The 21,273-nt window shown below is 40.0% G+C and overlaps 1 protein-coding gene across 3 annotated transcripts in view; it reads left to right on the top strand.

The window, feature by feature from the left end:
- POU1F1 (POU class 1 homeobox 1) overlaps window positions 1-21,273 on the top strand; it is a 143,527-nt gene that overhangs the window by 97,811 nt on the left and 24,443 nt on the right. For all 3 annotated transcript variants that reach the window (XM_058860257.1, XM_058860275.1, XM_058860266.1), the window contains exon 2: window positions 15,664-15,776. In XM_058860257.1, the coding sequence (XP_058716240.1) occupies window positions 15,740-15,776 (37 nt within the window). In that variant the 5' untranslated portion in view covers window positions 15,664-15,739. The remainder of the gene's footprint in view (window positions 1-15,663; window positions 15,777-21,273) is intronic.

The raw sequence follows: 21,273 nt of genomic DNA, 5'->3' as shown, positions 1-21,273 counted from the left end.
TTGGAAATGCCTTTCTTAAATTATGTACTGCTGCCTATATTTGTGTTGTTCACTTGTCATACCTGTGGGCAAAAAGACAATTTGCTTGTAGACAAGCAAAGAAGAGGGAAAAAAAAGCAACAAAAAAATATTTCTACAACCAGGAGCTTCAAGATAAGGAGGTTCCCTGTGGGTTGCACATCAAAGGTACAAACACATTGTGAAATAGGAGGTGGAACAGCTTCTAACAAACTGTTAATTGAGGCAGAAATGAGGATGTAGAAGTGTGGAGTGAGACAGTGAATGTAATTTCTCTTTCCTTGATTCTTTTGGGCTCAATTCTCTGTGGATACAACTTTTCTCTAGTCTCTCAGCCTCCTTTGGGCTGAATTCTTCTGGGGTCCTCCCTCGTGGGAAGTTTCACTTATCTCAGTCTTCATGATTCGAAAAAAACTCCCGAGCTCGTTAGAATCTTGTTTCTCATGTTTATTGAAGGATCCTTACAAAACTTAACAGGTCTCTCTAGGCTGGTTACAAGGTTAATCTTTGCAATTTGGTACATTTCTTTCTTCTGATGGTACAAACAAGGCCTTGTGGCACACTTCGTGTCTGATACACAAAATGGCCCTGAACTACGCAGTTCTTTTATCTTTATACTTGTTTTTATCCAATTAACAATAGACACGTATATTATTTTTCTTAATGACCCAATGACCCATCACCTCTGTGCTGCACTGCGGCATTTTCTGTCCAATCACTTACTATTACTCAAAAACCTCCAGGAGAAGGACATGAAGAAGAAAGAAGAAGGGACAAGGGACAACACCCTAAATCCTCCATCTTGTCTCCTGTTCTCTAAACAACTTTTTCACCCAGTGATTTAAGAAACTTTCTAATCTACACACCTACCTTTCTTATCTAACTTTAGCATTTGTTTTCATGTATCACTATGAAAACATGCTCATGAATTTCATATTATATGAAATTCAGTGTTTTCTTGAATCTTAGAACTAAATATTAAAAACAAGGGCACACAGTCTGTATCTCAGACTCCAACAGTGAACCCTAAGGGCTGACTGGAAAACCTTCTACTGTGGTCACACACCTGGAAATTAGTAGCTCTCTCAGTAAATTCTGCAGACCTGAAACCCTTGCTCAGAGGAGAGCTCAGTCTCTGGGCATCAGCAGGCACTTTTTAGGGTCCACCTACCAAGTGCCTCAGCTGATCCTACAAATTTTGTTGTATGTATTTCTCTTACTCTGGACTATCATATCAGCAGAAGGTATCAATTGTTTTTTTGCAATCTGTACCGAGCACAGCATGATACAAGTCTTGGCTCCTAATAATGATTGTGCTTTCACAATGATTGTGCTGCAAAATTATCTTGCTTTCATTTCCTTATGATGACACTTCCCTCTCATAGCATGGAAACACTCTATGGTAAGAATAGTTGTAATAAAGTGTTTCCTAATTTTTTGCTTAGATCAATAAAATATCTCAGACTGGTACTGATCAGCAATTACTTGTGAGAGCTCTGTGAGGCCTGTTAGTGCCTTCAGGGTCCTGATGCTGGATTTATTGACCCTAGAGAAGGAAGGATTTGGAGAGGTTCTGGTTGCTGTCCTCAAGTACCTGAGGGGGGCAATGGGGAGATGGTGATGTGAGCTCCCCTTGGCAGGGCACAGCAAAAGGACAAGGGGCAACAGCCACAAGTCATGAAAAGGCAAATTCCAATGGAAAATAAGAGAAAGGGGGGTGGATTTGCTGTCAGAGAAGTCTAATACTGCAGTAGATGCCCAGGGAGTCTGTTGAACCTCCATGTCTGTATTGAAAACTTGAATGGATGAAACTCTGAGCCATTTGGTTTGACTTTCAAGTTTGTCTTGCTTTGCCCTGAAGGTTGGACTGGGTGATCTCTACAGAACTTTCCACCAGAATGATTTGTGGTTCTCATCTCAAGACATGTGGTCAAGCTCCCTGGTATGGTGGGAGAAGGTATGTAAACCAGCATGTTCTTTCTTTAAAAGTTTAAGAGGAAAAAGAAAAGACAGAACAGCCACAGGTCTCATTTTTTTCTCATGGGAAGTAAAACTATGCTTGAAACGAGACTTACAGATGCAGAAAATTGTTTCCAACTGTACTAAAGCAGCAAAAAAAACTACTGAAGTCTCAACTTGCTACTCCGTACCAAAAGCAAGCAGACTTGTGCCTCAACTTTTCAGTGATTGGTGCTATTCAGAATAAGAATATGAACAAAAAAATTGCTTAGCTCTTCAGTTTTAACTCATTTTTTCAATGTCCCTATTCAGCCATCATCTTCAGTACTGGTTATTCTACTTCTCCCAAAATTCCTTAGCAAAACTTAAAAGAAAATAATCCTCCTCAGTACGGCTCATTGCCACCCATTGTTATCCCCAGGATTAATAGCATTTGTGATAACTGCAATAAATTGGACCATTTCATGTTACCATGGCAGCCAAGTTGAAAGTAGCAATTTTTTTTCCCCAGGTTGGCTAAAGATACTCTTGCAGGTAGAAGACATAAACTAATATTGATTTAAAATTTTCATCTGTGTTACACCAAAATATCTTTTCCTACATTTCTACTTCTCTGTGATAACTACCTGGAGTGTAGGAGTATTTCATTAAAGAATAACTAGAGACAGAAGAACTTCTTATTTCAGTGATTAAATGAATTTGACATTTTTGTCTTGAATGAAAGTGAATTTCAAGTGCTACTGTGAAGAACTCTTACCAAGCATATAATTGGAGCTTGTCAAAGAAAACTTCCTTATACTGATGTTTAAAAAAAATAAAAGACTCAGGTTATCGTCTAAATTAAAGCAAAACTGAAACAAATGGCAAAAAGAAAAATCAACAAAAAGAACTTGTAATTAAAAGAAAGCTGCCTTTTGTGTTTTTCATGGACAGAAATACTCTGAAAAGTCTATACAGTCTATAAATGTCATGAGATTGTTTACAGCATCACCCAGGTTTTTGTGTAATCCCAATCCTTTTTTTTGTGTCTGGTGTAAATAAATGGGGTCCTGCAGCAGTGCAAGGCTGGATGAACAGCAATAATGGCCATCATAGCCATTAATTTGGCTTTCAGTGCTACTCTAACCATAAACAGTGGTGTAAAGAGGTTCTCATGATTGCATGAGCTCTGCTGTGGTCATTGCAGTGACGTTTTTCCATTGTTACAACTGTTTTTAGAAAGAACCACAAAATCTCTCCTTGGCATTCAGTCAGATTTACCTGACTATATTTGCATGCAATGCTTATTACTCCATCTTTTGTCAAACATGCTGTAATTTTACAGTGCTGGAACTTAGGATGTTTATGTTTGTTTGAGCAGAAGATAAAAAAATTCAAAAGCTGACTGGTAGGGTTAAAAAGGCACCCTTCATCCCACACACCTGTCTCATATTATTATGTAAAGATCCTTGGTTCTTATTGCCAGCCCTTTGGTCTTGAATTAACCATTTTCCCCTCTAGCTGTTTCCATCAGTGTCCATGGGTTTGTTTCCCTTTCCTCCTTCCATTCTGCCATTTTAAACATTTCTCCTGTGTTTGTATGGGAATTCTGGGAAGCACTCAGGTAGTTTAGGATCCTCTGGGAACTTTTTAACATTGTGTGCTCCTGTTTCAAGACTTAGCTGAAATCTTCCTGTCTGAGCTGCAGATTCCTCATACAGCTGTATTTTTTTCCCATTTGGTCTGACAAATGCTGTCCAGTAAATATATTCTCTTGCCTTCTGTGATGCAAGATTACTTTCCTGCTTGTCTTCCCAGTAAATAATTTTTCTGAGAGAGTGGTAGTTGCCAGGACAGAGAAAGATTGTTGTATTTTGAACAGATTTTGTATTAAGTGTTTTAATAGGTTCGATGTTCCTTTGTTTCAGTTGAAGAAATGCTTCTGCAGTGGGTTTGGATGGCAAATCTCACCTGGAAACTGTTGCTAAGTGAAACTTACTTTTGTTGATGAATAGTTTTTCTTGGAGCATCTATCAGTAAGAAAATGGGAAGCAGAATCACAGACGAGGAGGCAAGAGGGCTGGGAATGGTAGGTTGTGAATAGTATGGATTTGTGTGGAGAACTATTATTTATGAAGCCCATTTAAGGCTAAGTCCATTATAAAGTTACCTAGGTTCATCTTTGAATTATTTTTTTCTTTTTTGGAAGGGGAAACTCTATTGGCTGTTTGCTTTTTACATGGCATTATTTGGTGTGGGTTTTTGATTGTTTTCTTCATAGTTTTTTTCCCCAATCTTTTCTTACCGATGATCTCAATTGAGCTCAAGGTTCTTTGCAAAGGAAATATCCTGATAATTTGCTGGCTGCATGTGGGCATGGATTTGTGGATAAAAGACACAACTTAAAGCTGTGCATTAGGCATAAATAACTATCATATCATAACAGGAACAGAATTTGGCATAAGAGTGCAACATGAAGATGTCACCTGCAGGTGATTCTGCCAGTGAACCAGAGAAAGACAGCCTGAGGTGAATACAGAGGAATTTGGTAAAAGATCAGCTCTGAAAAGAAATAAATCTGACTGCCAAGGACAGAAAATCACAGGAAGAGCTCAAGGCAGCGGTGAACAAGAGGTGACTTGCTGCAGAGGGTCAGCTTTAAGGAGCTGAGGTGGCTGCCCTGACAATGCTCCACACTGGAACTTTCTTGTCTGCAGCTTTCCCTTTGTGGGAACTGACTGTAATTATCTCTCCTGCCCAGTGCATGCCAGTGCTGCCTGCCTAAATATCAGCTCATTCTGAAGATTGCCAGGTGAGAAAGTGTGTAATTGCCTTCCCTCGAGAGGCAGCAGCTCCTCGAGTGTGAAGAGTTCACAAGCACAAATTCTTGAACTCTCAAGGAGCTTTTCTCGAGTATTTCTACCCTTTTTCTGTGCTGGCACAGTGGTTACAGCTGGTCTGGGACTGTGGTACTGCACTTCAGGATGGGAGTGAGAGGAAATCTTCAGGATGGGTTGCAAAGTCATCCCAGCCCCTTCTCAGGGTGAGGGAAAGCAGAGTCTGTCTTCCTACCCTGACACAGTTATGTGTCACCTTCCTGTCTTTTACAGAGTCATCCTCTCTTTCATGTCTAGTTCTTACATATTTGGAGAGGAAGTGCCATCGAGAAGGTTTGTGTCCAATGGAAGTATAAGCCTGGGCATTCAGTGATGTTGTTCTATTTGTCTTTCAACTTATGAAGGCATTCATTGTGCCATTTGAACACCAGCTCTCATAAGAGCTGGTCTTTTTAATATCTTCTGAGAAGATTCATTCTTGCTAGGATTTGCAAGGAGTCTAACTCACTGAGACTTTGGGTGTGAATGGACATGATCAGGATTTAGACCATGCAAAAACATCAGAACTGTGCCAATGTTTATCTTCATGATCAAAATTCCATGATAATGACCCTGTCTTCTTGAGCAAATGTGATTTTATAATCTCCAATCTCTTAATCTGTGACAAAATGTAATTTGTGCTGTTTATAAACTTATGGTCTTTTGGGGATCCTATTTTTTTTTTTACTCAGTATGCTAGAAATGTTGAAGGAGGATCTGTGTGGTTAGAGGTTACAGGTTTTATCTATTTCTCTTCAAAAGCACAATGCTGTTGGTTTTATGCAGGAGAACCACTGACTTGAACAGGGAAAACTTTCTCTGGCTTGGTGCTCTACAAGGATGAATGATGAGATTTCTTTCTACATGACAGCATTACTTTCTGTGCACTGACATCAGTGGGAGAAGTTGCCTTCTTGTTCTAATCACTACTTAAAAACAGGTGATGGTTCCTTGTGCAGTCTATTTGCACCTTTTGGCCTTTAGAAATCTTTTGGAAATTGGGTTGTAAACTTTTTGATATCGTTCAGTTTACCCATTTCCAGCCTTAGGGCTTTCCTGTATCTCCTGCCACAGGTGTAAATTGTAGTCCTTACATTTATTAAAGAGAGGAATCTTGTCAGGATAGCATTATGTGTGCTGCATGCAGGCTGGGCAGACTGGCATGGCCACATTTCTAGCACAAGAAAAAGGTACTGAACTCAGTGATTTGTGATTTCAAATGTTGATAGGAACAGACAGGAGGAAGCCTTTTCTTTGGGGTTTCTCCCCTGGCAAAACTAGAGCTTGAACTGCAGAGTCCTCTGTGTTTGTGTGGGAGTGAATGGAGCTTCTCCTGTGTGAGACAATGAAATAGACTACAACCTTTTAATTTTTTAGGGGTGCAACACACTATTGGCCATTCCATCCTTCCTTCTTCTGCTGTCTGTCCATCCCTTGTTTTCTCTAATGGTGCCCCAGACCTGTTGCATGTTTGCAGTCTTTTCTTTTTTCTGGCTTTCTGGAAGATCACAAAGGCCTACTGAATGAGCAAGGGAATTGGCTTTTCAGTGCAGGCAACTCTGCCCCTTCCCACGAGAATATTTCACGAGGGCAATGCCTCAACTCTACAGATAGCAGAAGACCATGCAGCAGTACAACACGCAGGAATACACATCTCACAAAATTATCTGAGAGTACAGGGCTCAGCAACTTTTCTCATGAGTCTAAAAAATCCTTAGCTGTGACATGTAGCAGCCTTCCAAACTGCACAGCATAATGATTTTCCTCCTTCTCAGTCTTCCCCTCCCAGCACACTTTATGTTGTATTTGACATTTAGGAGGGAGAAGGTACTCAGCAAAAATCTCACATTTCTGCTGTATAGAGTATTTAAGTCTTGAGCAAAGTTCTTTAGAATATTCTTGTCAAAGATAGAACATGGCTTAAGTGCAGAGAAGCATGCAACATACAGCAAATTTGGCATCTCACTAAGAATGTGTGTTTTAAAGCCTCTGTGTAGCAAAAAGAAGTGAGGTTGAGGTGACAGAACTCTTATCATCTACAGCATAAGTCAGTAAGAATAATTCTTACTGCATGTGTATGAGAAAATGATGTTTCGGTGTCACTCAGCTTACTTAAGATATTTGACAGGGTATTTGAAGCCCAAAAACATCCCTGTCCAAATAATTAAATAACATTTTCAAAATCTGTGTGTAAAGACCCCACTGTCAGCATGACTGGACTGAGACAGGAGCCCTAATGCAAGAGAACAATGACAGCTACTCACCAGTAGCAGCACATTAAAGGAGAAATATGTATTAGAGAAGGCAAAAAAAATTGTCTGCCTGCATAGTAATTAATTTAGCAGATATTGTTAGCAAGGCCAAGTGCTAGCAAGACAAGAATTTTTCAAGAATATGAACTGTCCTGGAAACATATGGACATTTTGATTTATTTTTTTTTCCCCAGCATTTGGAGTAGTGCTTACCATGATGTATATCTCATGTGAAATCCAGAGCTCCAATTTTAATGTGCAGGACTGTATATGATATTACAATGTAAGCATTCAGTTTGATACTGGCTTTTATTCTTGAGAAAACCCAGGCTTAATAAAATACTGTCAGTCTGAGAAAATTCTTTGCATGGTGCCTCTTTCAGCTATTGTCTGTATGGTGACAGGAACACAGTACACAAAAATGATTTACTGCTGGAATCTGGGTTGATTTGCCATCACTTCAAAATTCAGGAGAAAAGGGGATCAGTTGGGGCTTTTTTTGGTTTTGATTTTGTTGCTTTTTTTACTAATCTGAATACGAAAATAAATGGTTAGCTTGTATACCTGAATTTGAGCCAATTCTGAATTTTAGAATCAATTATGTGATTCATAATTTTCACTGTTGGTGGTTTGCAGCATAAATAGGAGTAATTAAATCAAAATAGTAGTAACCAGAATGTTGTACAACTTATGAAGGAGTCCAAATGTCAAGTTTATTTTTCTGTTTAACCCTATAAATAGGGTATTGAAATGGTTGCAGAAGCAAGTGTTTTGAAAGTTTTATATTCCCCTAATAAATTAACAGGAGAAAATCAAGAAATATTCTAAGAAATTAGCTACATTATTTTGATTGTGCATAGCTGTTTTAGGCATGCTGTAATTTTGTAGATCAATGTCTATTAAGAGAAGACGAAGATTTTATTCACAATTTTAAGCAGAAATTCTGTAAGAGCTTTGACTTTTCATGCTGTGAAATGATCCACACCAGTCAACTATTAATCAAATATGTATTTCTATAAAGAATATGAGCCTTCATTCCAAGAGGGACATTTTGGCTTTAAAAAGTAGCAGTTTAATGCTGGATGGATTGATCTGATCCCATTTTCCTATGCTGTGTGGGAACCATAGCATGGACATGGAGTTCCATATAGTCCAATAGGATCACACTACTCAAACTTCCTCTCCCAATGGGATAAAATTCTGACTCTTAGCTCTACCAAAAAATGGAAAAAATCCAATTAAAAATGTATTTCTCAATGTTCATGTGGGTTTCCCACAGAACAGACAATTAACAGTGTGTTGTGTTACATTTAAATCTGCAGATGTAAAAGAAAATTTTCACATTTCAAAATCAGTGTGTTTCTAGTAATGGTTTAAAGTATGGGAAGAGGTTCTAAAGAATCTAAGAGGAACTAAGAAATGTGCATTGCCCACCATTTACATACCCAGCAAAGTGTGGATTAGTTGCCTAATAATTATTAAGAATTTGGGTAATTTAAAGCAGCATGTTAATACCTTGTGGAGGATTATTTTAGGATTATTACATATAATATATAATCCTAATATATTATATTTGCATATATAATATATTCTAATAATATTATGTTAGCATCTTTTTTTTTAAGATTACATTTAATGTGTAATCCACCTTGGATTTAACTAAATAGGGAATAGCTGAGTAGCTTTGCAGCAGAGAAGCAGGGCAGGAAGCAATAGCATGGATGACCTTGCTAATGCAAGGATCAGAATGGTTATGAGCTGATCCCAGCCTGCTGCTGCTGTTATTTACAGCAGTGTCCAGAGAGACAGAAGCTGTTATTTGTGCCTTATTTTATGGACCATTTTACAGACCTATAATCAGGTTTGCAGTTTAGGGAAGCGGTTACAGATGTACAAGCAGCATGTTCTTTTTGTTATTTCTCTAAAACCACTGCTATTTAACTGATTTTGAAGCCTTCAGTCTTCTTCAATTCTCATTTCCACGACAAAAGCTCATTTAGTTTCAGTTGTCTCCCCTAAAGAAATAACTTGTTTGTTTAAGGACAAGGTTATCCTTCTCACAGACAAATGGGAATGTGTAGATGACTTCCCACTCTGGCCTTGGCTGTGACAGCTGACCTTTATTTGGTCAGATATCAGTGACCTAATGAATGTTATGGTCTCCTACTTCTTACAGGAATCAACTTCCATTCTCTGCTTCTGACAATCTCCACTTTGTCCACAGAGTTGGTCGATATCCTAATAAGCATGGAAAGAGTTGAGATAAAAATACCACTGCTATTGGATCTACCACCTTTTTCTTTTTTGCATCTATTTATCCTGTCAGGAATTTAAAATAACACTTTCTATCTGTGTTTGCTGACTGTTTCCACTGTAATCCACAAAATGCAGTGATTAGTAGCTAGTTGTCTTGAGAGCTGTGATGTATAAAAGTCCACAGCAGCTCTCAAGTGAAATGTTTTGTTACCTCCTAGGAAATGTCTGGTAAGGGTTAGGAAGGGGTTTGTGGCTTATGGAGAACATTTGCTGTCACTTCAAGGTAGACAGTGAACCTGCTTCAGTGCAGGGTCTGAGACCACAGCCAGATTTAGGAAGGTAAAGGAAAATATTCTGTTTTGTCATGCCTTCATCCTGAGCATTTGTTATTTTACTGCATGCTCTGTGATGAACAGGAGATGGCCACAGCTTATCTAGACATAAAGAGCTCACTGGAAATAGAAAACCACCATGTGTTTGGGAGGTGAGTGAAATAATGGAGGAGATCTCTGCAGAAGGTAATGGCCACAATCTGGACAAAGCTGTTTCTGTCCAAGCACATGAACATTAGCAGCCTGGGAAGCAGGTATTGGGCACCATATATTGACTGATGCAGTCAGTTCACTAAATTTGATGTGGTTTGGATTCCAGGTTTCAGTAGGGCTTGATGGCACTTTTTGGATGTGCTGTGTACTGCACAAAAATGAGGCGGAGGCTTTGACAATGACGTTTGCAAAAGAGAGGATTTGGACCAGAAAGGAAAGTGGTTGGGCATACCTTGATTGAAGCCCTTGAAACCTGAGGGTTATTCAGTTAATTTTCTGAAAGGCAGTACAAGGGAATAAATATTCTTTGGCAAAGCATGGAGTCATCTCATAGAATCCAGTGCTGCAGGACAAACAGATATGATTTTGGTGTGGGTGTTGTGTTTGGGTTTGTGGTTGGGTTTTTGTCAGGGGAACACCTACACACTTTTCCTTGCTGCCAGTAAGGTGCCATCACAAGACAGGGTGCATCAGCAATACAGAGATTTTTCCTTACTAAATATATATATCTTTTTTTTCATCACCAATGCCATTTATATCTGGAGCTAAGTTCTTTATATATGTGATTTGGTAGAGTTGACTTCAACACAAAGTATGATATTGTCATAAAGTACAAGTAGAAGAATGGTTTTTTATGTTTTCTTTTGTTTGGAATTTTCAGCTACATTTATTTTGGTGGGGGGAGGTGGGGGAGAATTCTAATGTGTTAATTCAGATCCATTAGAGAGAAGGAGCCTGCACTTGTAAATCAAAGACTATGATTGACAGTGGGTATTTTTCCTCTAGAAAAATGTGGCAGGCACTCTTAGGCATCAGGGAAACACCATTTTCCACTGGAGAAATCACATCTGTACTTGAAGTGTGGCAGTCCAGCTCAACCCTGGACATTTCTAGAAAAAAAAAAAAAAAATGCTCCAAATTCGAAGATGTGTCTACCACTAGCCAAAATTGTAGAAGCAAACTGTAACACAGAAATAATTCCTATTATTCACCTGGAGTGCCCAAAAATTCAATGAGAATGGCTTAACCAGAGAATGAAATGAGAATCCCATCTTTGAAACTGCCTCCACCACTCCTCCATCATGCCAACATGACCAAGGTGGTGCAGATAATAAAATCACAGAGTGCTTTGGGTTGGAAGGGACATTAAAGACCATCTGCTTTCAGTCCACCTGCTGTGCTCAAGGGCACCTTTCCTTAGAGCAGGTTGCTCAGAGCCCCATCCAGCCTGGCTTTGGTGTGTGCTCTCTGCCTGAAGTTGAAGAACTTCAGCTCTTTCAGCTGAAGAACTGCCCTGGGCTGCTCTCCTGTCTCCTTTTTGCACCTGGGGGGGAGTGAGGACAGAGCCCAGGGCTTGGGACCGCCCTGCCTAAAGGGCCCTGTTGGCCAGGGTGCCTCCAAGGGAGAGGGAAGCCAGCCAGGGGAATCTGCCCATGAAGATGGCAGTGGAATAAATACAATGCCTTGATTCCTGCTCTCAGAGAGTGAAGAAGTACATTTTTGAAATCTGGAGTTCTAAGACACTAAAATGGAGAAGGTAATTTTATTTATTGCTTTTTTTATTGCATCCCACACAGAAGATGACGGCAGGCAGACGCCTGTTGCTGAAGCTGGTCATAATTTCAGCTGCTGGTATTAAATCAGGGTTTATTCTATGGCTGTATAGTATATTTTTCTTTACTTAAAGAGAATTACAAGTCATTTTACAGACTGATTTTTTGTCATCAGCTGTTACAAACTTGTCTGCAAGATTATCTCTGTTGATAGGGAATTTCCTGGTAGGACATGGTAGGCAAAAAAAGAGGCAGCTAGTGTAGTGCTACATCCTTAGCATTCAGCATTCCCAGAACATGGCACTTTAAAATCTGCACACATTCTCAATATTACAGTGGCTTCTATCGTGATATATGCAGTTATAACAAGATAAAGGCAAAAACCAGTCCAACCACTGCTTAAAAAGATGTGGCTTTATTCTTTTTAATTGATGGAGTTTGGTAATTAAAGAAAATACATCAGATGTCAGTGACTACTGGGAAAAAAACCCAAAAAACCAGCAAACACAACAAACCAAGCTAGAGAAATTATTTACCTAACATTTTCTATATGACTTTCTTGACATGTCTATATGTGTGCGTGTGCACATATATATATATGTATATATTTGAGTGACTTTCATTCAAAAGGAAATAATTTCAGGATTGAACTTGAATATTTAGGAGCGTTGCCTTGCATAACATTGAAGGTAGCAAATGTGTTTACTGCTTTGCTTCGTTTCCCCATTGCTGCCCATGTTCTGAGGTACAGCAAAGAACATTTCATCTGCAGCAAACAGAAAATGTAGACAGATTTTTGGACCTGTAGACTTGAAGAGTGGGAAGTTTTCCCTGCTGAAGATAACAGCATCCTTGAAAGGATGTGAAGTGCTAGGACGGTGCTTTCATGAAAATAATGAACAGAGAAGTTGAGGCAAACAAGTATGGGAGTGTCACTGATGGACTTTTCAGAGCCAGACTGCTGTGCCTCTGCAGCTGAAATGGGGGAAGGCAGTGTAAAAACCCACTTCTGGTGAATTCCAGTGGTGTGAAGCTGCAGCAACTCGGAAACAAGATGCTGAGTGTGGGTTGGATTCACCTCCTCTGGGTGCTGCCTGCTTGCTGGGCAATGAGCAGAGTCCCAGGGAAGGAAAAGGAAAAGGAAGGAGCTGAGCTCCTGAGGGACACACAGAGAGGCCTCTTCTTCAAGGGGACCTGCTGGCCTTGTATGTTCATCTTCTTCCTAGAGATGTAGAGGATTTGCATATTTTCAAAGTCCAGGCTTCAGCTGTCCTGCGTGAAAACACTTCCTGCGTGAGCACAACGTCTTTGGAAACCACCAATTCAACCTTTCTGATGTTTTTGCATCTATAACCTGAAATTTATGTCTTATATATCTAAACATATATCTTATATATCTAAATGTGTCTTTGGAAACCACCAATTCAACCTTTCTGATGTTTTTGAATCTATAACCTGAAGTTTATGTTCTTATATATCTAAATATAGAGTTTGGGATATATCTCACCCTCTGTTTTCAAAATCCTCACTTGTGCTACTTTATAAATAACAGAAAAGAGCCATCTTGACAGTTGAAGTACCCTGGGCTCTTCCCGTGACAGATTTCAGCATTCTGGAGTGTAAAGAACAGATGCTCCTGTTGACTTGTGTTTTGGGTTCTGTGTGTTAGGGAGAGGAGGAGGAGTACTTCAGCCTTTTCATAAAAGCCCTCGAAGAGTTCATCCCATGTCAGTTTTCCTGTTCCTGCACATTTCAGTAGCACTGAATGATCCCATCTGTGGGTTACATCAGGTGTTTTCCCGTTGTTTGCCTTACGTTGTTTACTTATTAACTGTAATTAAATAAGAATGATGGAAATAAGACTGGAATAGGTAAGTGTCCCACCAGAAATGACTGAAAAAATTAAAATAAGTTTCTTTTTTTATCTTTTCTGAAGAAAAGAAGAGTTTTCAAACAGCTCTTCATCCAGGGATCTTAGAGCTTGTCAGGAATAAAGGTTTCCTTTCAGAAACTGAGCAACTGAAGACCAGACACACAGTTAAAATCCCTTCCAGAGAGTATAAGGAAAGTCCTAAAAACCATCAGCTCTCCTCCAGCTGCTGCCACTAAAGGCAGTGAGTGGTGTTTTGGAACCAGAAGCTTTTAGAGGAGTATGGAACACACATGCAGATATAGTAAATATTTTGCTTTTTCCCTTGAATATCCTGTTTTCTTATTTTGGGACTCTGTATTCATATTGGACTGTATTTGGGATGGTCTGCAAACTTGCTCTGCTCTTTGGATCTCTACTGAGATATTTTTGGTGAGAATGCCAGTGTTAATTTTGAGTTTTGTTTGTGATCTGGATACCTGCCTGTCAGGAAATTAGTTGGAACAACTTGTTCTTACAGGGATTGAGCTGGGGGAGAAAAACAATCTGTCAGTTTCAATCAGTGCTTGAGTCATATTTTTTGATTTGTACAAGAATTAATTTTATAAAGTCCAGATTCTGAATTAATTGAGAATAACATTTATGGGTTTCAGTGGTAACAGCACAGGCTCTACTTCTGCATATCACAAGAAGGGGTGTGTGAGTGCAGGCTAACACACAATTCAAGAGAAGGTTACTTCTACACTCTTTCCTTTACTGTTTTCCTGAAGAGAAAGCAGTTTTTTAGAGACTTGACAGCCCTGAAGCCCAGGGGCCTACAAGACATCTTTTAAGGGGAACAGTGTCCTCTCCTTTCTCTTGGTTTTGTAGCTGTTTTTCAATCTATGGGCTAGCTTACCTTCTGGAAAACTCCTGTGATTGCAGCTTTGCCACAGCATTTGCTTTTAACAAAGAAAATATTAAGCAGAAGCTGGAACATTCTCTTAGCTTTATTTATTCCCAGTTTTGCTTTTTTCTTTGCTTCTGTGTATGAGAATGTGCATTTGGAACAGGGGCTGATGTAGCAAACATTTCACAGTCCACCTTCTGTTGTTTTATGAACCAGCAGCAGTCCATGAACCATAGGCTCAAAAACATTTCAGTGCACTGGGCTGGAGCCCTCTCCCTGTTTAACCATGCAGAGCAGCAGGGTAAAATTTTGGCCTGATGTCTGAAACTGGAGGGAAATAGAGGGAGAGATTTGACTGACCATATCTGCTGGTGTGCCACGAGGGCTGATTTCTTGGCTAGCAGAGAATATCCAGCTCGTTCCCTGAACAGCTAGAACTGAGGTGCTCGTTGGAAGGAACACACATTGCTCTGTGTGTTCTCATGACCATTTCCCTATGTTTTATCCAGCTTTTTATCCATAACTAGTGAGCATTGTTTCGTAACTAAATTCCTTGTTCCCAGACCTGGTTATTTGTTAGGAGCATTCATTTTCTGATTCTCTAAAGCATTCTAGATGCAGATGCAACTCTCTGGAATTTTAATTCTTTTCTTCATGAGCTGGTTATTTTCCCAAATCACTGAGATTCAGAAAATGTTTTTAGGGTTTGCAATAATCAGTTGTTGCTACTACAATATGCACCCTTCTGGTACTATTTTTCAAATTATATTACTTAATTTCCAGGAGAGTAATTTCTGCCAGAGATCTATTTTCAATGCTCAGAAAGGATGATGGTTTCTAACTCTGTAGTTGGGAAGAGATCACAAAGCAAAAGTAAAAGAGATCTCCCTTAGGGAAAGGGTTGGGGAAATTAGCCAAGGTTCAGGAACTTTCAAATCTAAGGAAATCCTCAGCAGGGAAAACCTGAGGATCACAATGGTAAAAATAGCACAGATGGTGTTCCTTGTTAAACCCTGGGAAGCTGTGGATTTCCTAAGTATCTGAGCTCTGGTTATTATTTTCTTCTGTGCCTAGCAGCATGCCATGCTTTCCTGATCCATAACTAGAAATCACTATCCATCTGAGAGGTAGTAGCAAGAAAATTGACTCGATTTCCTTGGAAAAAACCCAGCTTGTTCAGCTAGTCATGCCCTTTGAAATCATAAAGATAGTTATCTATCTGCAGGAACAGTCCAAGGAGCAGAAGCTTAGGAAGTTGCCATGTACAGTTACACAATTTAGAGTCAATCCTTGCTGTTCCCATGTTTTATATTCTGGAAGAGAATTGGGAAGTGTCATTATCTAGCCAGGATGGAATCAACTGGAATATATTTAGACTCGATCCTGGCTTACTGAACCTTGAACTGATGAGGTCACTAAACAGCTGCTTGAAGTACAGTGGTTTCTCTATTTTGATGTCTTTCCAGGTGGACAAATATCAAAATCAATGACTGAATATCAGATGAAGCATCCGTGGAGGGAAGACAGATTGTATGAATATGGATGCCATGCATGAGAAGAGTATTACAGAATAATGAAGGTAAATACAGAAGCAACTGAGGTGGTCACAGGTTTGCTGTCTCATGGTTTATTTTTACTGTGCATAAAAACATGAAAACTCTGTTTTCAGTCCTGCCTGGTAAGATATCGTAGAAGATGGAGGTGTGAAGAGCTTAGTGTGGAAATGGAATCAAGAGCAGTGTCCAGCTGTCCTGAACATTAGTACTGACCCTTAAATTAAGATATTGATTCAGCACATGAACTTAGCAGTGTGGCACTGCAGCTGCTGGAGTTGGAGTTCAAAACACACACCCCCTTACAGGACACCTGGCTTGGGGTGTTTTATTCTGCTTGCACAGTCTCTAAGTTTGGAAGCAATACTGCAGTGACTTAGGACAGACAGGCTAGGGACACAGCCCAAATCTGTGCCAGGGGAAGCTCAGGCTGGACAGCAGGAAGAATATCTTAATTAAAAGGGTTGTTAAATACTGGAATGAATGGCCCAGGGAGGTGACAAATTTGCCAGCCCTAAAAGGGCTGAAGAAACAAGAGGAAATGTCACCTAGTGCTGTGGGCTGGTTGATGTGGTGGTGATCTGCCAGAGGCTGAGCTCAATGACCTCTGAGGCCTTTTCCAACCTTAGTGATTCTGTGACAGTGATCACTGTAGGGATATAATGCCCTCCTTTCAGGCATTGTTAACATTTATTCAGTGTTTAAAATACTTTTTCTGTTTGTCTACAGAACAATAAATCAGTGCTGAGCAGTGTTTGTTCACATTTGTAACATGTGTCCTACTGCTCTTAGAAAGTCAAAACTATACACCAAGTGGGGTATCACTGTCTCCTTGCCCTTGACTTTTCAGTATGAGAAGCCTTTTGAATGGTTCACTGACTCTTCCATGACTTGGCTGCCTCTAAAGCATTTGATTCTTTAAGCACTCTCTTCAAAATATGAGTGTTCACAATGTCAGCACAGGAGGGGCTGTGTGTGCTAGGTGCTACCGTGATTAAAATAAATACTGCCTTGAAACATGAATAGACAAAGGGTTGTAATTTTGGTGTGATTAACTGAGATGGATTAAACTATTCCCACAGGTTTATCATCTTATGCTGAGATAGAAATTAATGTATTAAACTAAACATCATGAATGAAGAAACTTCTCAGTGACCAGTATGCTCATCTAAGAGCAATTATGACTTAGTTCTGCAAGACATCAAATAAATACAGCTTTGAAACCAGCAATTTTTAAGATTTTGGAGTATTGAACCCTTTATATTCAGAACATAATCTAAGCCTGAGAGTTTAACCCTTGAGAAAATTAAGTTCTTCCTGTTGTTCTCTCACAGTTTTTACTATTGATATGTACATGAGATGCTTCTATCAAAGGATTAAATAAATCCTTAGAGGCGAATTCTCTCAGCTTTACTCAATCAGTCAGCTTGATTTATTGTTCTTGGCTTATACAGTTCTCATCAGTTAACTTATTCTCTCAACAGGTGGTCACATAATTAAAATGGATTTTTATTGCAATTAAAGCATGAAGCTTTTCTGGTTTGCTAGGAATCATTCATATTTTAAACCAGTGTGTGAGAGGTGTAAAAGTATTGTGGGTGGGTGGTGATGAAAATGGCTTGAGAGTGTTGGAAAAAAGTTTTATTCTTTGGAGTACCTTTCTGAAGATGCTTTTTTAATTCTAGTGAGATGGAGAGGCATTTGATGAGCATGTGGCTGGGTTGCCTCTCAACCAGTGATGTTAATTGTTCAAAGAAATGGTAATGGCTTTTCAGAGCTCCGAGGAGGGAACTTTCAGTGAGAAAATATGTATATAGGCCTGTTATGTCTGACCTGGTTGTTCTGGATTTGTTTTGCTCTCAATAGAGAAAAGAAGCACTTTTTTGTTCCAGCTCAACTCATCTGGGGGGAAAAAGAATGTAGTCTAAAAATGGATCAGACAATTGGGCCCTCAAGTACTCATTTCTCATTATTGATTATAAAGAGAGTCTGAGGTGCCAGGCCCAGCTGCTGGCATCTTCACTGTAGATCTCTGAAGTTAAGTGAAACAAATCAGCCTTGGAAATAAATGGAAAATTAATCCCTTTGGCCACAAGCTGGTTTGGTTCCCCCTGCCCCCCTATTCTTTACTCTGATTTTAACAACTAGGCTGGTTTTTTGTACTTTCCTCCACCCTCAGGTACCGACCCCAGACTAACCAGAGGACTGAAACCAAGCTCTGCTCCTCTGGCTTTGTATCTTTCTTACAATGGTGTTTTTTGGTGGTTTTTTTTTTGGTATTGTAGGATTTGGGGTGGTTTTCAGTTAGCTGTTTGTTTGTTTCTGCTTGTTGTTGGACGGTTCATTTGTTTGAACAAATCAATTCTTGTAAATCCTTGTGAGCTGCTGGCTCTGATGGGCTGAGCTCTCATTGCTCCTTCTCCCCTGCAGAGCTCGGGGCTCAGCTGCTTGCATTTTGTGTAGCCCAACCTGGAATAATCCTTGCCACTGGGAGAGAGCTCTTGGTGTGCCAGCAGATGTGCACACACCAAATGCAGCTGCAGCAGCCTCATCCTGCTGGGAAACCGGGATAATGCTTTGCTGGAGCTGCTCCCTGCTGGCAAGAGCAGCTATAACTTGTTTTCCACCTTCCATGGAAGCATAAATGAACTGCAGAACTACAGGAGTATTTCCTCTGGTTAAACGGTTTCCTTTCCTTTCCTTTTTATTTTATTTTTTTTTTCTGTCTCCGAATTTGTTTTGAGTATGACTAAACTTGTTTTTCTCAAATACAATTTGTCTGGGTTTGCTGCCGGTTTATTTGCAGATTATGCAAATTCAAAGAGCAACCCTTAAATTTCATAAAGTGCCAAGGCTCAGTTCTAGTTTATTGGAGGTTCTTTTAGCCTCTTTAACAATTGTTTTTTCAAAGGGACCTGAAAGACCTGAATTGGGCAATGCCATTAAAACTCCAGGTTTTCAATTTGCCCAAGGCAGCTTTGGAGAGCTCATCCAGAAACTCATTTCAAAAGCTGGTCAGGATGAAACGAGCAGGTTTTTTTGTGCCCAGAGTTGAAGTCAGCGTGCAAAGAAATCTTATGATACACAAGGTTTATTTTGTCTGAGGAGGATGCCTTTCTTGTTCATTTTTCAATTTTCCAACATAACACCCTCCAGAGCATGACTAAGGTGGCAGGCAGAGGGAGGTGCTCTGGATTTCCTCCTGGAATTAGGTGTGACCACCTAAGAGCCCATGTTATTACTGTCCCAGACCCAAACTCTGATGATTTGCAAGTTATCACATTTATAGTGATGCTGCAGCCCCTGTCTTCACACCTGTCCCTGCTCCAGCAGCTCCTACAGCACCTCTGCTGTCCTGAAGATTTCCTGCACCACGTGCAGGATGGATAAAGGAAAGCTTTATATCCATGTTGAAATTCAGAGGTAAATAGTGCCAGAGGGGTGAGGAGATGTTCTCTGCTCCAAAAGGTGTGGGGTGTGTGACAGCTCTGCGCTGGCCACTGCCAGCCTGCCTCAGGAACTAATCTCATTGTCTTCTGCATAACATGGATTTTGGCACAGCACAAGGATTACCAGCTGTCTCCTGGCAGTCACTGGTGTAAAACCCTGTGGAGTGTGTGCCATCTGCTGCTTGAGCAGCCATTTGATCATTTGGGAAGGGGAGCTGGGCACAGGCGAGGTCTGAGACATCCCCGCGGCAGCCGCAGGGAAGGGGAGACTTTCCAAATGTCAAGCTTGAGTGTTGCCTTTTTCCCAGCCTGGAAATGAAACTTGGGATAATTTTAGTAAGGACGTAATATGAAATGGGATTTTTAATGAAGGCCTTCAGGAGCAGTTGTGGAAAGATGTCCACAAAACCTCACGCCCCCAGGAGTGAGTACATTTTTGTAGGTTTTAGGAAATTAGTATGACTGATAAAAAGCACCAATTAGGAGGACAAGTGATGATGCAATTCCCCCCCCCAGGTCAAGCCCATTCTCTGGAGCCCCCCTTCAGCACTGGTTGTCCTTTGTCCATGAGAATGTATCTCAAAGAGTTGTTCTCAGCCTTGGCTCCCAGGAAGAACCAAGGCAGCCCTGGAACCTTCTACCTCCCAGGGCTTGGAGCTCTGGAATTTTTGTCTTTCTGCCTAGGAAAGGCCATGGAAAATTACTGGGAAAACTAGCTACTAATACACTAGGTGACAGAGCTATAAATATATGTGCAAAGAATACAGAGAACATGTAAAAGAGAAAAGACAAAACCCAAATGTCACCGTGAGGACCTTCAGGGCAGGTGCTTGATGGGGACTTGACACAGCAGAGTGGTTTTATGAAGTGGCCATGAAGTCTGCGCTCTCTGGTCCTGCTCCATCCCATTTTCCATGCCTCTCTTTCCATCCTAACCAGCACAGAATTAATTTTCAGGTGGATTGGCTTGGATTGTGGATATGGGCTCATTGGACAGTTCTGCAAGGAGGGGGTGGCTACTTCTCCTCTTTTCTGTATGGGTATAAGGACAGGGAGCACAGAAGGTTCCCTCTGTTTCTTTTATTTTTAATATATTTTTCTAATTTTATTTTTATTTTTTTTTTTTAGTTTGGTTTTTCCTTTTTTCCCCTCTCTCCCTCCAGTTCATGAAAGAATTGTTTTCTACTTCTCTCCCAACCTTCCCTGTTGGGATGTGTGGGCACTGGATACAGGGTAGGTGATTCCTTGGCTTTTAGCTGTTTCTTTAAAGGCATTTGAATGTCTTTTTTCTTTTTGTGAAGACTTTTGAATGTCTGTTCATTCAAAAAATGTATTGAGGTATAACCTGTTGCTGAGACTGCCCTAGCCTTTGTTATGTTTGCTATTCTGGAGTTGCCTGGCTTTGACACCTCAGGATCATATTTTTTATGCTTAGAAGGAGTCTCAGATGAATATTTATGTACACTTTCACCAGTTCCACTTTTATAAGAGAAGAGCAAGGGAAAATTGCTTTGTTCATCTTTAAAAAGCCCCACCAAACCAAAAAAACATCTTTTCAATTGTATCTATTTTTCTCCATGCTCAAAATTTGGAATAAGGAGAGATATCTTTTAATGTACCTTTGGAAACTGGCTTGTGTTTGGTCAATGAAATAACACTGAAAAGACAGTGACTTTCTCCACAATAATAAAAATCCCCAAACCTCTGCATGTTAAAAGCATACAAGAATCCATATTTATTAATATCTTCACGAAGGTGATGAGCAGTGATGATGAGACAGAAATATGGGAATATAAGAAAGGAGCAGGCTAGAGAAAACAGGACAAAAAGAGGGCAAACATATAAAGAATCAACATAGAAGAGCATGCATGTTTGTGTCTTTCCTAGAATATGTTTATTTTGTAGTGATTAGGTGAAGGCATCCTCAGTTTTGAGGTACTCACATTCTGAGTTTTGACTTTGCAGGTGAGGTGTGTGCCTAGGATAGAGCAGAAAAAGGCTTTGATTTGCCTGTAACTATTAGATCTTGGTAAACAGCACAAGCTAACTTATTAATACATCAGAAAAGTTATCC

Source organism: Poecile atricapillus, chromosome 1 (genome assembly GCF_030490865.1).
Source record: "Poecile atricapillus isolate bPoeAtr1 chromosome 1, bPoeAtr1.hap1, whole genome shotgun sequence".
Taxonomy (NCBI): Eukaryota; Metazoa; Chordata; class Aves; order Passeriformes; family Paridae; genus Poecile; species Poecile atricapillus.
Note: the sequence above shows the minus strand (reverse complement) of the source record. Positions and strands in the feature narration are given on the sequence as shown.